The following is a 27,842-nucleotide window of genomic DNA, read 5'->3' as shown; positions in this document are numbered from 1 at the left end:
TGAAAATATGTTCATCAGCGAATAAAATATAAGCGGAATGGCGACAACGTTCTGGTGAACGACTTCAGTTTCAGGTAAACGAAATAAATATATAAATATATACAATATATTTTTTAATTTTCCCAAGAGTCGTGTAAGCTGTGACATTTGGATTGAATAAATGTTTGTATTGAATAACGAGGATCGCTTATGTACTTATTACAGTAACCACATATATATATATATATATATGTATATATATTATATACTAGTAATAATAATAAGAGAAGATATTGCACCCGGAATTGTTGTTTAAAAAAATAAACAATTTAATGAGGTAAATAAATATATAAGAGAGAGGCTTTTATAACGATGTATATATTATATATATATTGAAATAATCGATATCGAAGAAGCGCAAGAGAAAGGGAGTGGAATTAAAAAATTTTTAGTGACAAGCCATAGACTTTCTACTCATTCCTTGCTCGATTAGTTACGAATCAACGGGAAGTCATTAGTCGTTTGCCGTAAACCTCAACCAGGAATTAATCCACGCTCATATGTATATATATATATTGAGATAAATTGTAAGACTAACAAAATATATAATTGTCTATCAGACGATTGATTAATTTAAATATCTATTATATTTTTATCAATTAAAATCCTTGCGAATGACAAATTTACGAGGAGTAATAAATATGTGACAATGATTGATTAACAATTACACTCACTAGTAATTACAGAAAATTAATTATTGTATTGAGTAGATAGATATATGTGTTGATTGAGTAACGAAGAGCCATTACATGGGCAAATACAAACGCTAAAGTATTTTTTAATGTTAAATTGCTAAGTGACTTCATCATTTCACTCCATCATTACACAATCTCTTTAATGTATTTTTAAATTATAAATAATGCCGTCATTAATCGATTAAATTAAGAAATTTATTTATTTATTTATTTAAATAAATACTTATATATGCAATTTATGTTTATGAATTTTTTTAATTTTATTCCCATGGATGTTTTTTTTAATGACGAAATTATAAATATTTTTGATTATTTATTCGTGAATTAATAAATATAATTGAAGGCCTCGATAAAAATATAAATTGTTAATTAAAATTAAAAATAATGACTGAGCTATTGGAAATATTTATTTGAATTAGAAACTTGAGGCATTATTCAAATGAGGATAAAATTGAAAGTTTGTTATTCAAATTATTGTTTATAAATTACGATGACAAAATTGAAAGTATTATTTTAATTACAAAGGCTATAAATCAATAGAAATTTTATATATTTTAGAGAAAAGAATTTTAATTACATCAGACGCGATAGATTTATTATTTACTGAAGAAATTAATAGAAATTTTTTTAAGAGGGAAAATAAGTTCCGGCAACCGGGAAATTTGAATTATTGGAGCCTTGACTTTTGTATATTTATTTAAGTAATAAAAATATTTTAAATTGCCGTATAATAGAATTTTGATAAGAGATAAATTTTCAAGCATGACTGAGTACTGCAATGTTAAGTACGTACGTTAGAAAGGCATATTACTTTCATTTACTCCGTACATATATATATATATATATAAATTTAATAAAAAATGATTTAACATAAAAATGTGACCGTGAAGTGATTTTAAAATAAAAAAAAATACCATTGCAAGAAAGTTATACATGATATATAATATATAATACATATATCAGAAATCAATATTATGCATCTGGTGATTTGCGACGCAGTATGAAAAATTTATAAATTTCGCACCATTGCGTTATTTGCATAATAAATATATACTTATAAATTTTGAAACACGTTAAATTTCACTCCCGGTCCGTGACTCGCGTGTATATTTTTTCCAAACGCTTTTATTACTATCATTGATACCACTTTCCATTTTAACTTCAAAGTCTTTAAAAAAATTCTAGCATAGTTTGAAATCTATACAAATATATCCCTCACATATTCCCATGGGAACATATATTTATAAATGCTTAAGCCCAAAATTTTATGTCTCATATTAACAGTGATCGCTTATCTAGTTCTCTAGATTTCGTTATCGACTCACTGGAAAAATAATTTTGAGATGTCGGTTAGTAAAAAAATTTTTAATTAAACAACAAAATTATTAGACAATTGTCTAATTTTTTCTGTAAAAAAATTTCTCAAGGATATGATGAAATATTTATATATTTAAGTACATTAATAACTCATTAACAGACGAAAATAATAAAAAGCACGTAAAAATTTTTTATCCATCAAACTTTCACGTTGCCGACATAACAATTTGATCAAACGAGGTCGTGTTGTGGTTTTTAAAAGATAACTACCAATAAACTGTACGGCAATAGCATCCAGAGAACGGACCGGTTCCATAGCCAGAGAGGTCTCGAGCCCTGGGCTTCCCGATCATCATTACCGAGAGGTCAATGAAAATAATTATTAAAACAACTTAATAATAATTTTAGTACTGAGTACCTACGCTCATTATTATTTATTATTATTATTGTTATCGTATAATTATTATTACTTATTGCTTATTATTATAATTATTGTCAGTGAGATTTCTCTCAGTATAACAATTACAAAATATAACATTACATACAGAGATAAAAGTATAATAATAATAATTAATATTATTATTATTATTAAAAAAAAAGTACACATATTTATAAATCCAAGATGCCGGTTTTTAAAGATACCAACACTTTTTTAAAAAAAAGAGACGGCTGTCCAGCGAGGCTGGATATAGATCTCTCTCATTATCTTTCCCCTTCGCAATGCCAAGTGCATATAAATATAAAGATAAATTATTTTTAAAATTCTATTTTCACTTGGTCTAATGTATGGCCGACGTTAATCGAGTACCACAAGTAATCAAGACAAGCAACAAAAGTACAGAGTATAATAATTAATAACATGATTTAACAACGTCTCTTGTTGGCGACAGGTCATTTAAACGCCCGCATGCCTCGCGAGTTAATAATATTAATAATAATAATAATAATAATAATAATAATAATAAAAATGACAACTCGTCGGCGAGGAGGAAAGAGAAGAGATGGCCATCAGTGGATGGCTGCGTACACCGTACAGCCAATATCATCAATGTATGTGTATATGACAGCCAGCACTTGAATAAGATAATGATAACGATGCATCAGTGGTAAACGATATACCAGTTAATTAAATATTTCATTAATCCATTAATCAACAGGGTATATATAAATACAAATATGTATATCTATATATAGTGTTGTTTTATATTTATAAAATAAATTTAAATTAATAAGGATCAAGTGCTGCGAGTCCGAGTCTCGGCGGCTCAGCGTAACTGTGACGGTATCTACCAGGTGTCGGTAAAATTTCAAAACTCTGTCTCGAATTTTCTCTATCGAGATGATATCTATCATGTTTAGGAATTTCTTGATAAGCCATCGGTCTTATTCGTGTTTTTTCACGCATCAGATCACGTGAGTGCCGTTCCCTTGATTCTCTCTACAAATAAAAAACAACTTGTTAGCTGCCTTTATCTTCAATCTTTGATACAAATTAAAATCTACACATATATACATATATCTGTTATATTATAAATGTACCTCTCGAAGATCCATGACATGTCTTGAGTCCTTCTGATCTACTCTACCACTAGACGAGTTGTCATAAAAACTTCTAGGTCTTGGTCGGGATGAAGACAATTCTATTTCAGCTAAATGGTCAACAGATGAATAGTTTTGTACTCTAGTTCGTGATGGCTTGCTCCTGTAGTCACCCCGGTCACGTTCTTTATCACGTTCCAGGTTCGGATGACTGCGTCTCACCAGGTGATCATGATGAACAGGAGCCGAATGAGAGATACTTGATGTGAGATGCCGAGTCCGGTCGATCTCGTGGAGCTGCCGTGACTGCTCCAGCCTGATAATAGGATCAAATAATTTAATTAGTCATACATACATCGGAGTATCATTTGTAAACATTAACATAAACCGCAACAGGTTCTATCGCACACCAGGTATTTAATCTTTTTAAATATTTATTTCCAGATGGTAATAAATCATTTTCAGTTTCCTAAAGGCAACATTCCCTCTCGACCAGTCAAGTCTGAGTCTGAGTCTAAGTCTCCCTTTCTAGCCATAAACTTTCAAGTCTTACTCGCCCGTATATGAATTCAATACAACAAAGTAAGTAAAAGATTAACATTAAAACTAAAAGACTCGACGTCAAGGTAGACGTTCTGCTGCTGGATCCAGTCTAGTGAAACTGTTTAATCTCATATTTATATACACTTCACTCTTTTTAGATTAATAAAAATCCGTACAATTACTGAGCTTAGAAAGTCCCAGAGATTGGAGAAATAATAAAACAAAACTCTCTTATTTAATGCAGTCTGTACCGCGGTTACGGGCCAATGTTAATCTATACTTGATCACTTGTATTACTCGAATGATTAACCATATAGGATTAGATTGTACAGGGAGAAATTAGCATTTAAATCGAGATATACAGGAAGACTACAAGCCTACGAGCCTACGAGGAACTGGACTCCGTATCAAACTTTAAAAAGACATTAAGAGTTATAGAGCTAAGTAATTATAATTGCAACCTTGAGCTGTCACTTTACTGGATTTATGTCGCCTGATAAGTTCCGGTCAAGTTTTTTTTTAAGTCTCCAAGCAAAATATTGCTGTGCATTTTGAAACAAAGTCCCACAAAATTTGAGTGAAATTTACTCCGAAGGGGAGTTTACTAGGGAGATTCAAAAAACAAACAAATTTTTTTTTTTTCTTCCAAACAGGTTCAAAAGTTTCGTTTAGATAAAAAAAGACGCCTGTGAAAATTAGAGCTCTTAATATTAATATTAACATTGTCCGCATTGCACTTTTCTATTTCCCATACGAATAACATGGAAAAAATTCTTTTTACGTCTTCTGATTTTTATAAGTAGCTAACGATGCATCATAGGAATAATTGGCAGGCATATTTTTGTAGGGAATTGAATGCTCTACAAAAAAAGATTCTTATTATTTTTCGAGGAATCTATTCGTTCAAAAGTTATTCGAGGTTGAAGTCGAATTCATATTAAATTTTGAGATTTTCTTACTTTTCCGGCGAAACTATCAGACCTATTACAAAATATCATTGGACTTTTTTTGTAGACAATTTTATTCCCTACAAATTATTTTTAATAAAGTTCATTCAAATTCCGCATTGTTTTCTAGTTATTTTTATTTTAATGTCAAGCTCTTAAAATCGATCAGAAGACAATTTTTTTATGAGCATGACATTAAAATAAAAATTAATAATATTAATATTAAGAGCTCTAATTTTCACAGGCGTCTTTTTTTATCTAAACGAAACTTTTGAACCTGTTTGGAACAAAAAAAAATTTGTTTGTTTTTTGAATCACCCTAGAGTTTACTTTAATACTAAAACTCCGAATCGGCGGGAATTCGGATTTAAATAAAATCTGTAATCACTCCGAATTGACTCCCGATTCTTTACACTGTATATGATATATATAAAAATGTATGACAGATGTAGTGGTTTTGATATTACAGTGTGTAGATTGTTTGTCAAATTACGCGTCTATACCAGAAAAAGACAATTTGGCCAACACGCGACTGGGTAGCCATGCACAGATGCCTGTCATTATTTTCGCTGTGCAACGGGTTTAAAAAAGTTCCTTAGCCTCGTAAGATCATTAAACTTAATTCGCAACCGTTGGATTTAAATATTATTATAGTAATAAAATTCTCATAAGTTTAAATTACCGGTATATTGAAATATGCCGACTCTAACTACATTCAATGAAAATAATATTTAAAAGATAAATCTAACAACTCATTAACAGCACCCATTTATAAAATAAATAAATTTAGCATAAAACATGAGGATTTTTATCTTGGACATTCAGGACACGTCAATGCCTATTTTATTTATTATTTTTATTCTTTGGTTTCATCATCTAAAGTTTAAACTGCTGTCTTGTCTGTAATGTGTATAAGTGCTTCAAGTGCGTGAAATGAATAGCAAATGCACAATATAATTATTGTTTTATAGCCACTTGGTTAAATTAAAATAAATGCATTTAAGTATTTTTTAAATTTACGCTCATTATTTTTTCTCTGCATTTTATCTTGTTTCCGTAATTACACACTAATTATTTATATTTATATCACTGCTTCATTTTTATTTTTTTTTCCACATTTAATTTCTTTTTTTCAGAGAAAAATTAAATAATTATTGCGTGAAAAGTATAAAAAAATAGCAACTCACTTGTGCTTTCCGCGGTTCTCACTGGATTCTCTGGGCCTGACGATCACTGGCCTCGCGTTATTCTCTCGTTCCATGGCCTTGAACATCTCCTTGGCGTCCTGAAATCTTTCCCGCGGGCTTGTAACCTCGATGGGATCTACTTTGGGCTGATACTGGGGACTGGGAGATCGTTGTCTCAATTCAGGCGCTCTTCGGATCCTATTTGAGCTGTTCGGCGATGCGCCGCGGGTAAGACCGATTGATCTCTCAGGACTCCTGTTAACTCTTGGCAGCGCCACATTTGAATTTTGATCCTGCAGATACTCACTGTCCTCATTAGCTCCACCCCAATCTTCATCTGCGGGAATAATAATTACTTAGTAAGTAAAAAAAATTTAATTATAAAATTAATTTATAAGTTTAAATTTCTCTCCTCGGGTATTTAGTTTTTAAACGGAATTATTTTGGTTTTATGACATCACGAGCTATCTCTCTTCATCTTTAAATTTTAATAATCATCGTAAACCCGTTAACAGCCGACGAAATGAGAATACGAGGTAAGGCGAGAAAGAAAATATAAAATATTAAGTTTGTAAAATTAACAACAAATACCTCGAGCCATTTAATGAATGACTTTGTAATATAAATTGTGATAGTGTCGAGATCTAAGATTATAATACAGAGAACCAAAGTAAGAATATATATACATATATATTTAAGAAGTTTGGTAAGTTGTATATGTATATATGTACAAACTACCACGAGTACTTGGACTGGAGATGGAAAAGACACACAAGTTAAGACAAGAGACATTAAATCTTGAGGTTTGATCAAGGAGAGTTTCGCTGGTGGTGGTGAGTCTTGAAAGCATTACATCGGGAACCGGGATAGTGGTGGTAAAGGAGTGCTGGTGATATACAAGGAGGCCATGAGGTTTAAAGTAAATACCAACGAACCAACCACACGCTAAGAGATTCAAAGAGATATTGGAATAAGAAGAGTATGGAGGATTCCCTCTCTTTTATTTATTTTCACGAGTAGATATGCTCAAGACATGCTGGGTATGGGTATGGGTTGTATGCCTCGAGTAGGACACACGATGGAGATTCGAATAAGCGGCTCCTCTACACTCTTTTATACATAACACTGGAACGACTGGAACGGAGCCTCGGGCTGTGGGCCGAGAATGCGGAACCTTCTCACGCCGTGAGGACACTCGTGTTGATTCACACAAAAATTTACGATCCTGGCCTATACTCCTCTGCACCGATACCAACTACCAGGGCATGGTATGGTAACTAGCTTGACAAGTAGACTGCTCAATGACCCTACACTGTAACCATACAACAGGCGAGAGTCAGCACGATTGTCTCCAGACTTTAAGCACTTGCGCATGACCACCTTGCAGAAGATACTTATGTTTTTATGATATTTTTAACCGATCAGTTGTACAGAAAAGAGGTTTCCCATACATTTCACCTTCTTTTTACCCTCGATCGGATATTTTTCGTCCATGGTAAAAAAATGATTTTTTCTCATACACTGTAAAAAATCACCGGGGTAAGTCCAAGCGGTGTAGGTTAACACCTACACAGAAAAAAAAAAATTCTCGACTAAAGGTAAATATTCTTGATTCAAGAAAATTTTTTTGGAGACCTAAATTTTTTCAGATAAAGTAGAAATCTTCTCCGACCAAGACGAATTTTTTTTAACCAAGACAAATTCTCTTGGCTCAAGAAAATCTTGACTTGGTTCCCGAAAACGTTTGTCTTCAAAAATATGTTCTTGACTCAAGATAACTTTTTTTTCTGTGTACGATAATTTTAACAAATTATCGGTGTTAAATTTACCCCTGAAAGCGGTGTGAAAATAACGCCGCCAACGGTGTAAATATCCTGTACCGGTGTTAAAATAACGCCGCCATCGGTGTAAATATTCTAGACCAGTGTTAAAATAACGCCGCCACTGGTGTAGATATTTATTAACGGTGTTAAAATATTTTACTTTGTGAATATTTTTACTTACTCGATCACTATACTTGTTAGAAAATGATATTTTTTATTAATTTTCATAAAGAACTGACATTTTTTGTGTTTTATAATCTTTAAAGTTAATACTCCAAGCGGACGCAATTTACCCCGCTTTTACACCGGCATTACTCCGCTTTTACTCCGGTTACCCCGCTTTAACACCGGTATTTTTAACACCGGTGTATTACTCCTCCTACACCGGTGTAATTTCATTTTAACACCGGGCGGAGTTAAAACGAGTCCATTTTTAACACCGCTCTTTTTACAGTGTACGCCAGTGGTCCTGATTTTCTATAGAATTTCTGTCCGGAAGAAGAATAGATCTTGAAATTCATCTTGCAACTGCGTTTTCGCAAAATTGTCTTGTTAGATTTGAGTTGTAACACTTTCTCTAAATTCCAGAGAAAATAAATTTATTTAAAATAGAAAATAATAGTCGGAGTAGATGATGGAGAATGATAATGACGGAGATAAAAATACCTTGAGGAATTTATAACTTTTTACGGTTCGTACTAAAAATAAAAGCTCTCCAACTTGTTAAAGTCATTTTATTTAAGTTTTCTCTTTCTCCACAGCCAATCACCGATTGTTCATGGAGTAATACACCAGAGGTATATTCTAAGAGAGCAAAAAATGATTTGATAAAAAAAGGACTGAAGCTGTACGGCGTTTTTTTGTTGCTAGTAAACAGGAATTTAAATTCGATGTGTAACCTGACAATAAAGTAAAAAGTACCGCAGCGAATGCTGGGTGATATTGAGTTTGAAAGATACTTTTCCTTTTCGTCATCTCGCTTGACGTCTCAAATACTCGATAGCTTCCTACTATTTATTATTTTCGTCATATTTAATTATAAATAAAAATATAATAAAAGGATCCTTGAAATTCTTTAGTCAAAAGCAATATCACTCGCTCGGGCCCATGACTTTTTTTATTTACCTTACCTTGTAATTCAATAATTATTGTTACTGCATTACACAAGTCTACCAATCCAGACGTTAAGTTATTTATTCAAGGTGTTTTTCGTTACCTAATCTGACTCATGTTGTGATTCTCTTTTAAATGTATTTTATATAGACTTTGGCTACTTGTTATTCAAAGATAATCTCTTCCGGCATTCATTTTTATACAGGGGATACTATAAATTAACACATTGTTCTATCAATGCCGAAGGTTAGTTGCTGATATAACCGAATAAGTATCTACAAGTTGTCAACTAACGTACACCGAGCAATTATTCTTGTTTTAAATGTTATGGTGTCATAGTAAAGCCGGAGTATGCTGCCCACCTCTAGAAATTAAAATAAACACAAGCAAACATCACTACGAGTACAGTCAAATTTACGTAGAAAAAAAGAATTTTTTGAGGTGATAAAAAATTTCTTGCGCCAAAAATCTGTTTTTTTTCGGTGTAAATTTTACTATGGTCGTAGTAATTTTCGCATGTGTTTAATTCAATTTCTACACAGAAAAAAAGAATTTCTTGGCGCAAGAAATATTTTGTATTATGAATTGAAGACAAAAATTTTTCTTGGCTCAAGAATTTTTTTCTCGCCTAAAAATGTTTTTCTTGTTCCGAGAAAATTTTATCTTACCCCAAAAAAAGTTTTTTTTTCACTTTATAATACAAAAAATTTCTTGGGTCAAGTAAAAATTTTCTTAGAACAAGAAAAAATTTTTTGCGCCAAGAAATCCTTTTTTTCTGTGTAAAGGTGGCCAACATGCTTTGGTTTTCGTATGACACCGTAGCATTTCAAATGAGAATAATTATTCGTGTAGAGAATCATTAATCGATAAAAAAGAGAGTAAAAAAGCAGCTATTTGAATAAAAACCATAAATCACTTGCAGCCCGTTTCCCTCATGATAATTCAGTCGAGGTGTGATAAAGTAAACGGAAGTTACGCAAATGTACCGCGCATGGTGGTGTGCTCAGGTCTATATCTATATATATAATATATATAAAACAAAGTATGCCATGTGCTCGGCAATAACCGGGATGAAAAGTAAGCCAGCTTACATTAGCGCACACCTGAGTCGGGTCTCCGATAGTCTCTGGTGGTGTGCGAGCGTTAAACCGAAGCGCGACTTACGGGGACACGAGAGGTGAGCAGGAGAATGAGAGAACTCAACGTACACCAGCCACACGGTGCTACCTGTCGCGAGTACGTCGTCCTAACGGGACTCTCCGCGGCAACAGGTGCCCAGCAAAATGTGTCCGCACACATGCTCATAGAGCTCTCACTTCAACCTTACTCAATGCACTTTACAACTTTATGTTCCCTTGTACTCGTCCCCGGCATCGGGATCGGGATCAACATCACCCATCAACATCAACATCAACGTCATCGATTCATCTCATTCTCCGGCATTCAGCATTTCATTTTTCCTCCTCATCATCATCATCATAATCACAATCAGTATCAACAATACATGTGGGTCAGTGGCCCATTAAAAATCGCGTGACCGCGATGACTGAGTGAGATCGCTGGGCCTTCCATATCATCACAATCCTCTGTATGTATGATTCATAAAGAAAATATATATATATATAGACAATAAAGTGTTATTATACAGAACCTACAAGTTGTTGTACGCTTCTTGTAACTATATGTCTTATAACTCTTGTATATATTAATTTACCTGGTGGGTTAGTTGGTCTCGGGCGTCATGCATTATTAAAAATGTGCCGCGAGCTGTGAAGAACACAGCGAGGGAGAATAATTTAAACCCATATACACATCACTGGTTAATGTATAAACACCGCCCGGCAGAACTTTACTCTCTACTGATACTCGTATTTAAAATCCCTTTCGTTTCTTCAGCAGCATGAGCCGTGAAAATTATTTTTATAATACTTTTTCATCTCGGTTTTGTCATTGTCATTATACACCTTTTATTCATCATCTACGAGTGTACAAGGTAATTACGTAAGGTGTCGGCGTCGGAGAGATTAAATTACTTGTCTTCTGTCTGGGCCTTGCACAAAAAATATTAAATCCGTAAATACATTAATCTTAAGACCGGCAGTACCCAGTAATATAAATTAACTTTAAATTACTACAGTAGTGTACTGTACTACAGATTGGGCAATTGTTGGTTGCCGAGTAGAGTAAAGCGATAGTCTGTCTGAGCTGATTTTAAATATTTATGCGACACTGATTAAAATCGAACGTACGTGATTTTCGTTACGGACTCCAACTTTGTATATAAATTTTTTTTTCTTTTCTGCTTGATTATTATTCTTTTATTTAACTTTGTTGACTTTCATTATTCTCTTTAAACTTCTTTTCATGTTCCAAAAGTCACCATATATTCTCTCAACTGGGTTAACGGGGCAGGTTTCTATACATAATACACACACGCCAGGAGGAAGATTCGAGTCCAATGCCATGCTATTCTTTGTGTTATTTTATGCTGCTATCTGCTTACAGCCAACTCTAAGTCCGTGATATAAACACATGTACGTTTAACAATAAACATGTCTATGTATTATATTTACATTTATATTTAAATTACCATCCATACACGTTCATTTATCTACATCTACGTTAACCTGTTCTGCGAGTAGAAAGTGTCCAAATTCCTTTTACAGCCGACGCCCCTCAATATTATCCAGTGACCAGCAACAACAGCAGCCCAATCCGCTTTTTGTCCAGCTGAGAGTCAATCTCTTCATCAAAACCAATTTCGCGCCCAAAAAAGTTGCTGGCCAGTATCTGGTTTCTGGACACCGGGATTAGAAATTGCCCATTTTTAGGATATTAATAGTGTCGACATTTTAAAAACCCGCTGATAAAATCGGTAATTTGTTTCTTCATATTAACCAAATGGAATTCCTTCCTCTTGCTACTTACATATATTTCAATTTGACAATAATCTTAGAAAGTATGTCTATGTCTTACTAAAAAGCTAAAGATATCGACACATTAAATTTACCAGTCGTTTTATTACATAAATTAAGAAAATTTATTTGATTTAAAGGTCAGCTCAATAATAAGTGTACCGTTAAATAAATATTTATGTGATAATTAAATTAATAGATTATTTGAATGCTTAATAAATAAATGGCGTGATAAGATTAAGAGGTGAGAGATGTAGGGGAGGGTGGGGCAGAGCGGCCCCCCTAAGCCAATTATTTTTTTTTGTGGCTTTCAACCATAAGATCACTTTACTTTTGTCCTATTTCGAACAAATTTATGGACATTTTGCCAAAATTCTGAAATTTTTTTTTTTTTTGTGGGGCAGAGCGGCCCCCTTCAAAAAGTGATAAAAAAATTTGTTTTTTTGTTTTTTTTTTTTTTAAATTGTTTTCATCATTAAGAACGTATTTCTTTCTCTTGACAACTATTTTTGGTTTTATATTACTCGAAAAAAATTTTTTAAAGCGTAAAAAATCGTTCACTCTCGATTACCTTAATTACTAATTGTTATTTAATAAAAAAAAAAATCAATTCTATAATTTTACTTTATTTCAAAAATTTATCAACTAAAAAAAACAATTTAATTTTTATAAATTTTTAGTGACCAAATTTGCCTCTTCCATAAAGAAACGGCCGAAAAATATGAAAAAATAATTTTTTCGGAAGTTTCGGCTGGTCCATTTTGCCCCAGGTGTTATGCGTAGGGCTAGAAATGTGGAATTATAATAATTTTTTTTTAATTTGATGATAGAAATATGAAAAAATCACTTTTTCAAAATTTCGGGCTTGTCCATTTTGCCCCAAATGTCATGCGTAGGGGTAAAAATGCGCAAACATATCGAATTTATAGTAATTAGTCGAAAAAAAAAAAATTTTTTTTTTGGTCAAAATTTCAGGGGGGCCGCTCTGCCCCACCCTCCCCTATATGGAGGATAATTATTGTGGATTGTGTATTATATTTAAGTCAGGTGAATAACTCACCAGAAGAAGTATCTCTGGATGGCCGAGAAGGTCGTGGACCCAGAGGATGATGTGGTTGATACGGGGGCGGAGTAGCCGCACTGTCCGAGCCGATACCACTGCTGGCAGCGCTACGTGTTCCGCCTCTCTCGATCGCCGTGTTGCCACCCACGATATTTTGATTGAGACAACGTCGGAATTCGATACCTGCGAGATTTCCACGGTGTCTGTGTACAGTATCGTAGTCACGCGGTGGCAGTAATATTGGTCCTACGTCATTGTCACCAGAGTTACCTCTACCTGAATCAGACCGTAAAGACACACCAGCTATGGTTATTTATTCATTTTTAACCCACAAGTCAATGAATATTTATGAAGAATACCCAATTTCGCTCTCAATTCAGCAGCCAGTGACTCGTAAATAGTAGCCGACTGAACTGGAATGTGTCTGTGCTCTCCGCTGCCCTCAGATGACTCTGATTCTCTTGTACTCCGACCATCACTTCCTATATTACTCCTAATTCTGCTGTCTGATCCGTTTATCTTTGCAGAGTTGTCGGAATTTGAGGCAAGAGCTTTTAATTGAGCGCCGAGAATTTCGGCAGTTTCTACTGAATCACATCTGCACACAAAAAAAAAAATTCTCGACTGAAGGTAAATATTCTTGATTCAAGAAAATTTTTTTGTAGATCTAAATTTTCTCAGATAAAGTAGAAATCTTCTCCAACCAAGACGAATTCTCTTGGCTCAAGAAAATCTTGACTTGGTTCCCGAAAACGTTTGTCTTCAAAAATATTTTCTTGACTCAAGATATCTGTTTTTTCTGTGTGCGCCCACAAATATATTTTAAAAATATTAGAGATATTGACTCTGACAAAAATATCACAATTTTAAGTCGTTAAAAATAAAGTTTTAAAATGATCCGAAAACTTGGGAATAATTCAGATCGGCTCGAAAGTCGAATCAATTATTTCGATTCGACGAAAAAATCTAAAAACCGTTTGAAAAATGTAATTAATTTATATATAAAGATATAAAATAAAATAATAACAGGATAATAATATAGTATCAAACTTGCACTAGTTTCGTGATTTAATTTTTATGCCAGTACTATAATATTATAGAGTCATTAATTTTTTAGTTATGGATCTTTAAACAAACAGGTCAATTGTGCGGCAATAATCGTTATGAAAATTACCAAATAATAAATAGGAAATAAATAAATAAATAAATATATGAGTGTATACAAGCATTACTATAATAAATAATTTACCAACGGGTTTAAATAAGATTGTAAACCGTGAATGGAGTAATTCGCACACTGCCAACGCAATTTCCTCGTTTTAAATAGACATGCACCGTAATATGTTTTCGCGCGCGGTCCATGTGCGCATGTATGTGTGTGAATGTAGATAGTATGTGTTGCTAACAGGTAGTCTTATAAAAGAATTCAAATGGTGTGTAGATACAAGCGTGTGAGAAATAACTCAGAGTATAATACGTAAAAGCTTCTGGGACTAGGTGCCGGCTATGAGGATGATAATGTTTAATACAAGCATTAAATTATTAAAATTACGTTGTTCTATAGGTCTCCCGGCACTGTTGCCATCACCGTCAACATCAACATCAGATGAAGGCAGCTTGTAAGGATAAACCACCGTTAGGAATCGTGAAAATCGTTAATTAACGACGTAGGCGAGGTCGTATAACGAGCACCAGGATAATGCGCAAGATATTTAACATCTGAGAGATGGCGAACTGGATGGCCTTCATTTGTATAGACTGACGCTTACACTGCTAAGAGTACCAACAGATACATATCCGAGAAGAAAATAAAACTCATATATTTGTATTTTACATTCGGAAGTTAAGACTCGAGACGGCTGGCGCGGTTATTATTTTAAAATTGGTCTTAAGTAATGAAAATAAGTCGGGATTAAATCCGATTCTCGGTAAGAGACCATCTCTTTTTACTACAGAACAATAATCATCCCAGCGTGTTATTATTTTATTATTTAAAAGTTTTACTAGCATTGACTTTACGGTTTCTCAGATAGCTTGAGCAAAAAATCGGGAACAAAAAAAGTAAATCCATCGAAACACTTGTCTTCATTGTGTTGAACGTATCGCTTAATATTTTTTATATACAATAGTGTCCTGGGTTACTCAATTCCAGCTGCGGAGTCTAATTAATTCTGTGTTACTCTACTCTCAGTGCCATTGTATTCTCATGTGTTACAGGTTATACTCTGGCCTAGCATTTATATCCCGTGTCCTACTGGATTTTATTTCATTAAATATTTATTTCACTCCGCGTTTACTCCAAAATTTTTCAGTGTAGAAATTTACCGGCCGCCTGGAGACTAGAATGACCGCGTCTCCAGTAAATGTCTGTGTGATTGCGTGCAGGAAAGATAAAATAATAATTATAAATAAAAGGTGTTTGAAGCCTTACAAACCTGTAGGCGTGAACGTGAACAGGATTGTTAGTAGCTGGATTGGGAAGAAGAAGAGTAGCAGCGACGACGTCCTCCCGTTGTACAGCTGCAAGAACAGCGTGACCTGGCACAAGATGTTTCACAGCAGCCTTCGTCGACATACCTGGATGTACTGTCTGAATAATCTTCAAGCCTTTGCTGCTGACCTGTTGGCACAACAATTGTCCATAAGTGAATGCCAGTGATTAATATTTATTTATTTACATTATCATTATTATTATAACATTCATATAAATTTATCTATTCATCGTGATTTAAGTGTGTAAGTATCACACGGCATTATAATAGACCGCCAGCTAGCATGCCTACAAACTATTATATTTTCTCATTCATTGCACACCTTCTTGGCTTACGGCTCTTGGTATATAATATCGGTATCTATAAGCAACTTTAGATTTAACTCTCCTCACTATCCTCGAGTAATAATCAATCGGTAGGCGGTTTAGAACGCCAGGGAATGCTCATCCGATCTTTAATTCCCATATTTCTTAATATACATTTTTTATTTCCTCACCCCTTTAGAAAAGCATATTATTGGAGACTGGTATATATAAATATATAAATATATATATGCTGTATGGTGTGCTGAGCTCACAGTGTCGTAACTCACCAATACAAAGACTTTGTACTACATTGATACATATATACAATACAGCTCGTGACCGATGATGGGCTCAGTACACCGACTTGTTACACAGATAGACCAACCAAAGACTCATTGTAAGCGCAAGCGTCATCGGCATCACCGTTATCTCCAACCAATGACTTATATCCCGGAAGCTACGAGTTTTCACAGCGGTAATCGAGGTTATTGGCATTAGAATACTTTGACGGAGAAAGGAAAAATATATAAAATTATTAAAAATTATATACAATAACAGACATAGATTTTTAGTGAATGAAAAAATTTAAAAGATCGCCTCGGAACACTTTCTGGAGAACAAAGACTGAATAAGAAAAGAGATTGATTATTAACTTAATCCTCGACTACAATAACACCAGACTGTCGACAGTTCTCATCATCATCTTGCCAATAGATTATGCGACATGTCTATAGAGTTCGTCTATCGTGACAAAGATCTCGGGACCCCCTCCTGCTCATTCTAACACAATCAGCATAACGTAACAGGCATCAGCAATCATCCATCTAAACTTTCTCGAAATGACTTTTAGTCGTCACTGATGTCGTCCGCGTACTCGTACCGGTCTTTGTCGTTGCCGCTTAATGTGCAATTACAATTACGCAATTATGTATATACATAAATATGTATGTACATAAAACTTTGATTTAAGTTACAATAACAATAATAATCTGTACGAGCAGTCGTAGACGATTTTGCCATCAGATTGCGGAAAACTATTCTCAGGACTCCGTATTATAGTAGACAACTCATCTATTACTCTATACGTTTCCTTTTTTAGATTATATGCGCGTATGCCTTAATACTCTTCTGCCTACTTTCTATGTGCTTTACTCCAACTACTTTATTAAATCTAATACATTATACCGCACAGTTTAGAATTACCAATGACATCTATTTTCCCAAAATCATCTAGCATCTCAACTGAACGCCAAAGTGATCTAACGACGATCTGGAGTGTAAATCCTCAAAGTTTATGGATACTTAAACACGTGTGCTCGGTTACTGTCTTGCCGATTACGTTGATCGACGACTCGGAGAGAAATTATAATGTAACTCGATCATAAGCTATTGCTTTCTTGCAATCATCTTGTCAACACGCATTTCTCTTTTCATTATTTACGGTCTCGGTCTCAATGTTTATTTATTTATTTATTTATTTATTTATCTGGTAAGGAATTCTATCGGGGTGTAAAGACACCTGTTTATAGAACCAGTACAAAAATATCAATTTTATAATACATATACTTTTTATACAATTTTTGTCGATAATACAATGCAAAGAGATAATAAGTACAAAAAGTAATAAATTTATAAAGAAAGAAATACAAAATTATAAATAATTATCAGAAAAGAAATATCCAATCAAATACTCGCATTTTCCATTACATTTTTTAAGCATGTTAACCATTAAGGTTTCTTATCCAGTAACTTAACTTTTTTTTTAACAATTTTTTACTACAGTCTATAGTTTTCATATCAGCAGGGAGTTTGTTAAAATATTTAATTGCTACATAATAAGCATTCTGAGTACTAATAGTTTTGTTTATTTTTGGTAGAACTAGCAACTTGGATCTTGTATTTGTACATTTTTCATAGAATAGGCTTTTACATTCTTGGTAGTAGTAAGTTAATGCATTTATTATAAATGAGTCTCTAATTGACAAGGGGATATTGTTGTTTATGTTTATGTTTAATTTTTTTTTTTTTTACTTAGAATTTTTATCCTTTTCAGTTATATTTTGTGCGGTTCCCACGAACGTAATCAACCCTTATCTGATGTGAGAGTGCAAATAAACGCATGAATTAGCAAATAATAAAATGACACAATCCGCTGGCGAAAGTTCTGGCATTTTACTTCCTTAGCTGTCCGTTAGCGTTGATGGTGTCTCTCTAATGGTAGTAATAATAATAATAATGGTAATATTGGTAGTAATGGTAATGAGTAATGAGTTATTATGCCGCGTCAGTCACATTGTGCTTTCGAATAACACTTGGCATGCACATGTGCGCACGCATGTGTATTACATTGACACTCAGAATGTACTTGCGCCTACACAATAACACGCTAAGGAGGTTTATTGCGCTGTAAAACGCGGTCGCGACTAAAGTAATTCGCTTAAAATCGGGCCACTATCTCTACTCCTTTTCCAGATTCAAATGCTTACACTGGTCGTTCTCCGGCGAACATGCAATCCCCCACACGCGCATACAACTTTTATTTAACTGCACACAATGCAAACAAATGCCGGCAAAGGACATGGACATGATGGCAGTAAACTTGTTGATAAATTTATATATTTTTCTTAACCGCTTGTTGCTCAGCGTAATTCTAAATTGAGACTAAAAAATTTCTCCTTTCACCTGCTGATGAATCCTATGACTAATAAGTAATAAATCTCGGGAATTTAAAAGCCGTCGTCACACTAGACAGACCTAATTTTAAAATTTTATCAAAGTTTTCTACTTTCGGATTTAAATATCGCGGAGAATGAGAGTGAGATAAAGATTATGAATTTCACGATTTGTTAATTTAAGAAAATACGATGATGCTGATGGTGATTGTGATTGCGATGGTATTGCGATGGAATTCATGGTTAATTATGAAAAGATGTAACTATTTTAAGAATAGTAATTCACTTGCAATTTAAATTTTCTTATTCATCACAGTGTCCTCTTTATTTTCTTTATGATTAAAAATAAATAATGAAGAAAAAAAACATAATAATAATATCAATTTCAACAGCATTAAAAATAAAACGATAAATAATTTAAATGTATACAAAAATATTTGGCAAGAGGTAAAAAGTAAAAAGCCATGGGGAATGTAAATAGCCTCAAGACACTTTGAATTTTAAATTTATATGTCGACCGGACTGTAAAAGTGCGATTAGGAATTTAAACTTAAAATTTTAAGTGTCGACCGGTAAATTTAACCCCGAGCAAGATAAGAATAAGCATTAATACCATCGTATAATGTGGATTTTATTGTTTATATTCTAATTTTAAATAATCTTGTTCAAAAGTTAAAATACTAATAAAAAACAGGTTCCTCACTCACTGACTCACTCCACCAGCACCAGCACCAGCACCAACATCAGCACCACTCACGCAAAAATAGTTTTACCCCAAGTCTTTCTCTCAGGATCTCTTACCTGCAGTGTGACCTTGAAAGGTTCTTGGAGTCTTTCACGCTCGAGGAGATATGCTATGGCACCTGGCATAGCATCCACGCCTTTGGCCTCCCTCGCTCCCAAATACCATACGTAGTATGAGCTTTTCTTGACATCTTTGCTACTGCGAAGCCTCAAGGCCATCGCTCAACTGTAACAAACTAAATCAAAAGCATCATTGTACCATCAGCGATCCACCGATCCATCAAACTTTAGTTCCATCCTACATCTAGACCCAGGAATTTCCAGTTTAAACTCAAGGCAACGATGAATATTACTTTTAAAAAGTATATCCTTGCGAAAATAGTTAATCAACAGGTTCCACCAAACAAGGCAATCATTCCGACAGAAGAGAAGAAGGATTTTTTACAGCCGTAACCGGACTCTGAAGTTACGTAAAAGAGAGTTCATCAACACAGAGCACAGAGCACAGAGCACCGAGTTTCAGTACAAGTAGTTGGTGTATACATATACCGCGCGTATATGCAGTACATGGTAGGATAGTTTAGCTGTCAAAGCAGTTGAGTCTTTAGCCGCTGCCAACGTTTTCCACTCGCTTCCTATGTAATGCACTTAACTTACACGTCTTTGTATAATAAGGACGGCTAGCCTTTGGCTCAAGCTAAAGCTTAAACTCTTAAACTACTCCGATGATTGTCCGTCGTAGTGTAGCTTCGGGTACTTCGTGCACCCGTCCACTTCCTCAATTACTTTCATACTTAAACCCGTTTCCACGTTATCCATCTCTACTCCTGCGAATCACCGGGTTCCCACCGATCAGCCTTCAAGAGAGTTTGACTTGAGAGCAATTGGCTCTGACTTGGCTCTTGGCTCTGTTCTGTCTGATGTTTCTTTTGTAACCGCTCGAGAGTGTACACCGTCAGTGAAACCATATTACCATCCGCGCTGGTTCTTACTTTCAACTAATTTAGATTAAAATTACATACCGAGTTAAGCCCCGGCGACTTTTCCTGGCTAAAGTTGGGATAAATTTCATCAAGACAACCCGGTAGATTGCTATTGAGAATAAAAGTTATACCGGCAAAACTACAAGGAAGAAGAATAAGAATAACTGGAGGAAGTTTAACCCAAACAAGAACAAGAACAAGACGAAGAAGAAGAAGAAGAAGTAAGCACGCAACTCACCTTAATGCCAGGAGAATGCGCGTCTCTCGTCCGTCTCTCTGGTAAATAATAATACGGTTTATGGTTGGTTCTAAACCGAGACTACGCAGTAAGAGAGTAACAGAGACAGGATCGTGAAGAAAGCAACCAACAGCCAATTGTGAATACTGCTCCAAAAAAATACTGAAGAAGAAGAAGAAGATGAAGAACAAGTATGAGAATTAAAATTATTGTACAAGAATTAAAAATCCACCTTGTCGTTTTAGCACACTTGGATTCACTGACACGAATCTCTTTTACTGGTAATATTATTTTTTACTATCACCGGTTCATTGCACTTTTGTTGTTGAGCTTACGATGTTTATTTTTAAATTATATTCCAGGACATTATTATTATTATTATTATTTATTATTATTATTATTATTATTATTGGTACTATTTATAATATTATTACTATCAACACAGTCTAGCAACAGGTAAAAAGTGATTGTACACACGGCGTGTCAACTGCGCGGCGCGAAACACCGCAATGGACCGAACGAGCGACGAACTTACGGGTGGATTGCCAGGTAAGTCCAGGAGAAGGGGCTGCTGGTGTGCAGACGAACTGGAGAGGGACTCGCCGTATAGCAGGAAAGGGAACGGAGAAGGACAGTAGGAGCTGCCGGCGGTGGCGTTCAAAGTGGGGGCAGGGGAATATCAGAGAAACGTGAAACGAGGAGGAGAGTTCGCTCTCGCCACACCTTGGCGTCCGATCGACCGACCGATGCTCGATAATTTTAAGACTAGAGCGAGCTTCTCGGTTAGGAGATTTCGTCCAAACTTAGCTATCGTTATTTTACAAACTTGCCTAATATAACGCAACAGTTACTCCATTTACAGGCATCACCATTTCCTGCTGCATTGTGATCCACCACAAAGTACTATAGCAGGTGGATTGCCGGAGCGAACAAACATAAATTTTAAATTTAATGCCCGCTCTTTGGTGATCTTATGAGTAGAGGATAAAGAATGACCAGCAAGGTGTCTTGTCTTGTCCCCACTCGACTGGTTCTTGCTGGCCTCCCTCGGCCAGGGGAAGTTACCGCTCGTGGGTTGAGAAGGCCCGTCGCGGTTTAAATTTACCTGGTATACTTATACGGGGTGATACCTAAGTAACATTTATATTATATATTTTTTATAAATTAAAGTGAGAATGTCATTATGATGATTGTCAGTACCAGGTTCCAATTGACATGTTGTGACAGCTAACGTAATTAATTTTCCAAAGATTCAAAGGCTTGTAATTATTTAAATATGTAAGAACCGCAAAACTACAGATACTTGTATCGATAAGTACGCAGACTTAACATGTCGGTCTGCTACACATGTCAATAATCTTAAAATAATTTACAACCGATGGACGATGGACCACCTGTAAAGAGCCGAGTCTTGCGCAAATTCCAATTGGAGATTGTGAAAGTGCGCAGGTTCATCGTCTCTTTTATAATATTATAAATATGTATATATACATGTATATACATACCATCTTTCTCTTTCGCATAATTCGCAGCAGGCAATCGACTTAAATAGAGCGACATTAATCTTGTCACTATTGGCCTGCAACGCCTCTTGTACTCCCGATGATTGATGGCCACCTGACTATTTTAGAGCTGCGCGCGTTATATTGACGCGTTAACTAACACAATAAAAATGATTATTCTTATGGTGCAATAAATTTATAACGGTGAGTTGCTAAAGATTTTTATTTTACTTACCATTAAAATAGTAACACGTGTTTTTATATGAGGAAATAAATGTTTAAAGTAATAACAATCTCTCGAGCTGTACTCTGAAGTGCATCAAACCCATGCCAAGGTGAGGCGAATTTTCTCGTGCATACACGGAAAAAAAATTCGACGAAAAATTCCAATATTACTATCGTAATCCTGGACTATACTTTTATTATCTGTAACTTTCAAATATATGATACGAAAATTTACAGTTTGTAAAAGATTTTTTACTATTCACTATCGTAATTTTATTAAGAGCTTGTTGTATAAAATTCAATAAGAAATATTACAATGTTACTATCGTAAATAGTAAAAGAATAAAAAATGAGATTTAATTATAATATTTATTCTTTTATTCTTCCTCTTAATTTACAGTGCTGCCTCTATGTTTTTACAATACAAGTCACAAAAATTACGATAGTTGAATTGTAAATTTTTTGACATGGTATAGTATATGCCATCTGAAGCGTTTCCGTATGAAAGACAAATGTCACAATACCATGATGTGATGCTTGTGTGAGTATATATATATATATATATATATATATATATACAAATGATGACATCTACTTTGTCTGTATTATTTGTGGTTCAACTATATATATTTATAAATCAGTTCATCTTTATCCACAGTGTAGTGCAGAAATAGAGGTTATTTTTCATGACGTTTTTCGGACAATTGTAAATAAGAAATTTAAAAAAAAAACTGTGCTTTCTTCATAACAAACCTACATAGATTCTGGAATATAATAATTTGGTAGTGTAAGTATAATTTATACTATTTAATTTTTATTAAACTGAATATTCTGTGGGTATATCGTTCGTTTTAAAATTATTTATCTGGACATGAAGTTTATTTTTATAAACAATTTAGTAGTATTATGTGGTCATAGGATAAATGATTCTAAATGAATGAAAATTTATTTTTTCTAATAAATTCAATTCTCCTAATTTTGTTACAGGATATTCTTCATTTGTCGACAATAACCTCAAATTATGGACATTTAAAGTTTCTTTATGGATACTGAAGTTAGCAGACGCCTAATAATTTTTGGATTTTTTTACAAATGATAAATTATAGAAAAAAAGTATTCGAAAAAATTGCACCTATGGTTTTTTTAAATTTTCTACATGTGCGTATTTTGAATACAAAGAAATGAGTTATTTATTCAAAAGGAAAAAATTATAATACTTTTGGAATCTGATGTAATATTATAACTTATAAAGTTAAAATAATTAATACTAAATTTTATATACACCAAAAAAATATATTTGAAAAAATATTAAATAAATATTTTATTATTACTACTTCAACATGTTTTATTTTTATTTCGAGATTGTATTTTCCTTCTTAATTTAACTGTTAAAAAAAAAAAAAAATTCCAAATGATAAATTTTTCTTTTCTATTAATTATAAGTTCTACTTTCTTAAGAAAATATATTTTACTCCATTGACTTCTAATTATTATTTTATATTTAAAGAAATTCTACATTACCGACTCATTCATTTTACGATAGTTGTATTAGAATTTATGTTGACGCAAATTGTATAATTTACTCTATAGTATCTGATTTTTTCTTTCAGGTAGTAGTATAAATTATAAAATAAAAATTACGATAGTCTATTGTAAAAATTATTATTGAAAACTTATAGTCCAGCGTTACAATACTATATAATGAAAATTACGATAGTTAAATCGTAAAAAATCCGTGAATTTTTTTTCCGTGTAGACTCTATTCGAATCTCAAAGTTATCCTCGTAAACTGTTGATTTTGATGACGATAAAAACAGCTATGTGCATGTTATATCACAGGAAGTCGTAGTAATTCTTGGAAAGAAAAAAATATAAATAAAATAAAAATAAATAGAGGGACATTGAACTTGTAAGAGCTTGCTATATATTTATATTTCCGTAGCAATAATATATAACCGTTTTCCAATATTATAGCTATCACTGTACCCAATAATGATCCATGCTGATGTGTCTAATTAAACCAACGGTCAAAACTGACAGATAACATTAACACAACATCTCTTGTATCTTTTTAAAAGATGCCATTCCGCGAAGGACCGCGATCACGTGCTTGCAGAGTTATCTTCCCGCTTATTACCTCGCTCCGACCAGCACATGATATTATTATCGCCTTGGTAAGTCACTGTACATTACTTATTATAACATTATTCAAAACAAATATTTTATCATAAGAATATACATATATATCTAATTATAAAACACTTCAAATTTTTTTTATTTTTCCAGGTGTCGTCGTAAGATCTACAAGGCTAAGGTGTGAATATAAGAGAGGGGGGGAATAAAAGTCATTAACATTTTTCGACTGACACTTTCGAATTTTGAAAAAATTTCAAAATAATCCTCAATTATATTGAGTATAAAAACAAACTTTTTTTTATAAAATCTTGAGGGTACACAGAAAAAACAGATGTCTTAAGTCAAGAAAATATTTTTGAAGACAAACGTTTTCGGGAACCAAGTCAAGATTTTCTTGAGCCAAGAGAATTCGTCTTGGTTGGAGAAGATTTCTACTTTATCTGAGAAAATTTAGGTCTCCAAAAAAATTTTCTTGAATCAAGAATATTTACCTTCAGTCAAGAATTTTTTTTTTTTGTGTGTACCCCATTTTGTCCCCCTCCCCACTATAATCGACCATAGACGAGTACAGTGTCATGGACCAGCGATTTGAGATTGAAAACAATACGCAACGTAATATATGTGTGCATATATATATATCTATATAAATAAATCGGTCGGGTCATGACTCACTTTTCTTAAACTCATTTCATTAAACCTTTTGTTACAAATTGTGAATTGTCTTGCGTGCGACTTACTGACTCGTACTTTATTATGCAGAGCAGCAAATATGTTTGTCTTTATATATGAGTACGCGCATCAACAAAAACGAGCAGAAAAAGAGAATGAAAAAATTTTAATACATTAGATTTATATCTTACGCTTTATCACAAGTTATAAATATTATATTTTAAACTTTAATATATATAAAACCTTTATCTGTAAGAAGTTATATTAAGAATCCTATCGCGATATAATTTCAAAGGCTACATATATATGTTTTTTATATTATTAATGTTATTATAATATTTTATTTAAACCCATTTCCAATGGTATGAATTATATATAAGCTCATATAAGACTACTTGTCGTGAAGCTTAAAAGAAATTACATTCAGTCGGTTGTTACTCAACGTAAGTAAATAAGCTGGAAGATTCTCCGCAGTTACGATGCCTGCATTGATAAGGTAAAAATGTCAATAAAAAAAAATATATAGATATATATATATATATTGAATAATCACGTGCTACCGGCTTAAACATCAACAACCAGCGGAAACAAGAATTAATCTCAGAAAATTATCTCACTGAAATGTATTTTATTTTTCCTCGCTGTGATATCGATTATAAAAAAAAAGTCCTGACAACTTTAGCAGTGATGATTATGATGGACAACTGATATAGTAGCTTTGAAGAGAGATTATGTGCCACAATAAAAAATGAAAGAGATTAATTAGGATTTACGATGAATATGTTTTGACATAAATGCTCGTGTAAAGAGGATTTAAAAAAGTGATGACGAGAAAAAGCGATGACTTTAAGACAAATGCTGGAAGTTGTTATTTTTTTTTGTAAGTAATTATTATAAAAATATGAGAATAAAAATGCAGATGCATTTAACAACTTTAATTCAAGTATTAATGTAAGTATTGCAACGATGCTTTAAGATTACACTTCATCCGGTATGATTTAGCGCTGAAGATGACTTTTTGTCATGGGTACTGTATACACATTAATAATACATATTTATATAAATATATATATGTATGTATTTATATAAATATATGTGCTCGCATGAATGTGAAAAAGCATGTAGAAAGTTTCATCGTGATGTAATGCCAAGATGTACATAAGAATTAATGTGCAAAATAAAATGTGTATATACAACGTTACAGGGCGATCATAAATGATGTCTGGTTCTTGTATAACATTAGATGTAATATAAGAAGTAAGAAGAAAGAAGAAGATTATTATTATAATTTCCACAAAGAGTAATCGAACATATATCGAACTACTGAGACAACATTCCGCTCAGAGATACTTTTCCTACTCTAAATAAATTATAGTAATTATTCATTTTGTACCATTACTAGTTTGTTAATAAATAAAATAAAATTATTATAGACAGAAAAAAGGAATTCTTGGCTTCTTCTCTTTTTATAGTTTTAGATTAATTAAAAATTACGAGGGCGTTATTAATATCGAATGTACTTTAGGTCTTAAAATTTAAATCTATAATTTATTCATTTTACTCAGCTACTGCATTACTTCTGTGCTCACTTTGAAGTCACTGAAATTTGAAGATTAATGTCTTCCGTTTCTTCCCGAAATTTTTTTTGTGCTAGCGTTTTGTCTCTAGGATTTTTCTGAATCCAAGAGATTCAGCTATCCTACACAGAAAAAAATAATTTTTTGGCGCAAGAAATTTTTTGTATTAAAAATTGAAAACAAAAATTTTCTTGAGCCAAGAAAAAATTTCTCGGTTCAAAAACTTTTTTCTTGCTCTAAAAAAATTTATTCTCGCTCCAAGAAATTTTTAGTTTTCAATTTATAATTCAAAAAATTTTTTTGGGACAAATAAAAATTTCTTGCATTAAGAAATCCTTTTTTTCTGTGTAGAATGATAATAATAATTAACTCTAATTAACATACATGATCGTAACAATTATCATCCATATGGTAAACTTACGATCTAGATGATGTATACAATCATCTAGATAATATTCACTACCATCGGACTGATAGTAAAAATTTTACCATCACTAGATGATAATTCCTATCATTTAATTTTTTGAGTGTAGGTATTATTGGAAGAAATGGTCAGTTTTGGGGTTGAATTCAAAAAATGGGGGTCAGTCTAATTTTGAAATTAACATTTGAAGCAGGTGAGGAAAAAGTGCCCATTAAATGAATCGATTATAATAATAAACAAATAAAAAAGTAAAAATTCATGAATATAGGATTCACGTCTGGTATGTCAATGCGTTATGTATATCGGAATAGTTGTACATGTCGCGAGTGAAAAAGAATAAGACAAAGGAGGAAGAGATGAAATAAAAAATGAAGACGGAGAACTTTGTTGTCAATACACCACACCTTAATCAAACACGATTTCACATCAAGAATCTAAAAACAAAGTTTATAAAAAAGTAAACAAGATAATGAAAAAAAAAAAAAAATAGAAAAAAAAAATGAGTGTTGGAATTAACAGACTTATTTAATAATCGAAAGTATTAGAATGTTTGATGTATATTATTTATTATCGTGTATGATAGCAGGAAATATCAATTAGAAATTTTTCACTCGAGTGTCAAAGCAATTGGATGACCGACATATTTAATTTCACCGTAGAAATTTCCCAAGAGTGACTTAAGGAATTTTAATTA

At 33.1% G+C, this 27,842-nt stretch overlaps 1 protein-coding gene and 2 long non-coding RNA genes across 5 annotated transcripts; 2 read left to right on the top strand and 1 right to left on the bottom strand.

Annotated features, from left to right (window-relative positions):
- Window positions 1–1,317: 1,317 nt before the first annotated feature.
- On the bottom strand, window positions 1,318–22,497 carry LOC130662927 (uncharacterized). Of its 3 annotated transcripts, none has more exons than XM_057461906.1 (9): window positions 22,353–22,497; window positions 22,121–22,273; window positions 19,452–19,630; window positions 15,617–15,801; window positions 13,541–13,779; window positions 13,179–13,457; window positions 6,268–6,604; window positions 3,591–3,906; window positions 1,318–3,489 (listed from the first exon to the last, which is right to left on the bottom strand). In XM_057461906.1, exons 3-9 carry the CDS (start codon window positions 19,611–19,613, stop codon window positions 3,277–3,279), a joined length of 1,731 nt encoding a protein of 576 aa, XP_057317889.1. In that variant the 5' UTR covers window positions 19,614–19,630; window positions 22,121–22,273; window positions 22,353–22,497; the 3' UTR covers window positions 1,318–3,276. The 3 variants fall into 3 exon arrangements, with proteins under 3 accessions (XP_057317889.1, XP_057317888.1, XP_057317887.1); XM_057461904.1 differs by lacking the exons at window positions 22,121–22,273; window positions 22,353–22,497 and adding exons at window positions 20,616–20,777; window positions 20,848–21,137 and having other exon boundaries at window positions 1,320–3,489; XM_057461905.1 differs by lacking the exons at window positions 22,121–22,273; window positions 22,353–22,497 and adding an exon at window positions 20,848–21,137 and having other exon boundaries at window positions 1,319–3,489.
- Window positions 22,498–22,767: 270 nt separating this feature from the next.
- On the top strand, window positions 22,768–23,648 carry LOC130662929 (uncharacterized). Its single transcript, XR_008989123.1, has 3 exons — window positions 22,768–22,883; window positions 23,001–23,129; window positions 23,330–23,648. It is a non-coding gene; the product is annotated as an uncharacterized LOC130662929 (long non-coding RNA).
- A 293-nt stretch (window positions 23,649–23,941) lies between these two features.
- On the top strand, window positions 23,942–26,603 carry LOC130662930 (uncharacterized). The gene is made up of 3 exons (XR_008989124.1): window positions 23,942–24,251; window positions 24,317–24,516; window positions 24,629–26,603. It is a non-coding gene; the product is annotated as an uncharacterized LOC130662930 (long non-coding RNA).
- The last annotated feature ends 1,239 nt before the right edge of the window (window positions 26,604–27,842 follow it).

The sequence above is a fragment of the Microplitis mediator genome, chromosome 2 (assembly GCF_029852145.1).
Source record: "Microplitis mediator isolate UGA2020A chromosome 2, iyMicMedi2.1, whole genome shotgun sequence".
Classification (NCBI taxonomy): Eukaryota; Metazoa; Arthropoda; class Insecta; order Hymenoptera; family Braconidae; genus Microplitis; species Microplitis mediator.
This window is presented reverse-complemented; position numbering and strand designations above follow the sequence as displayed.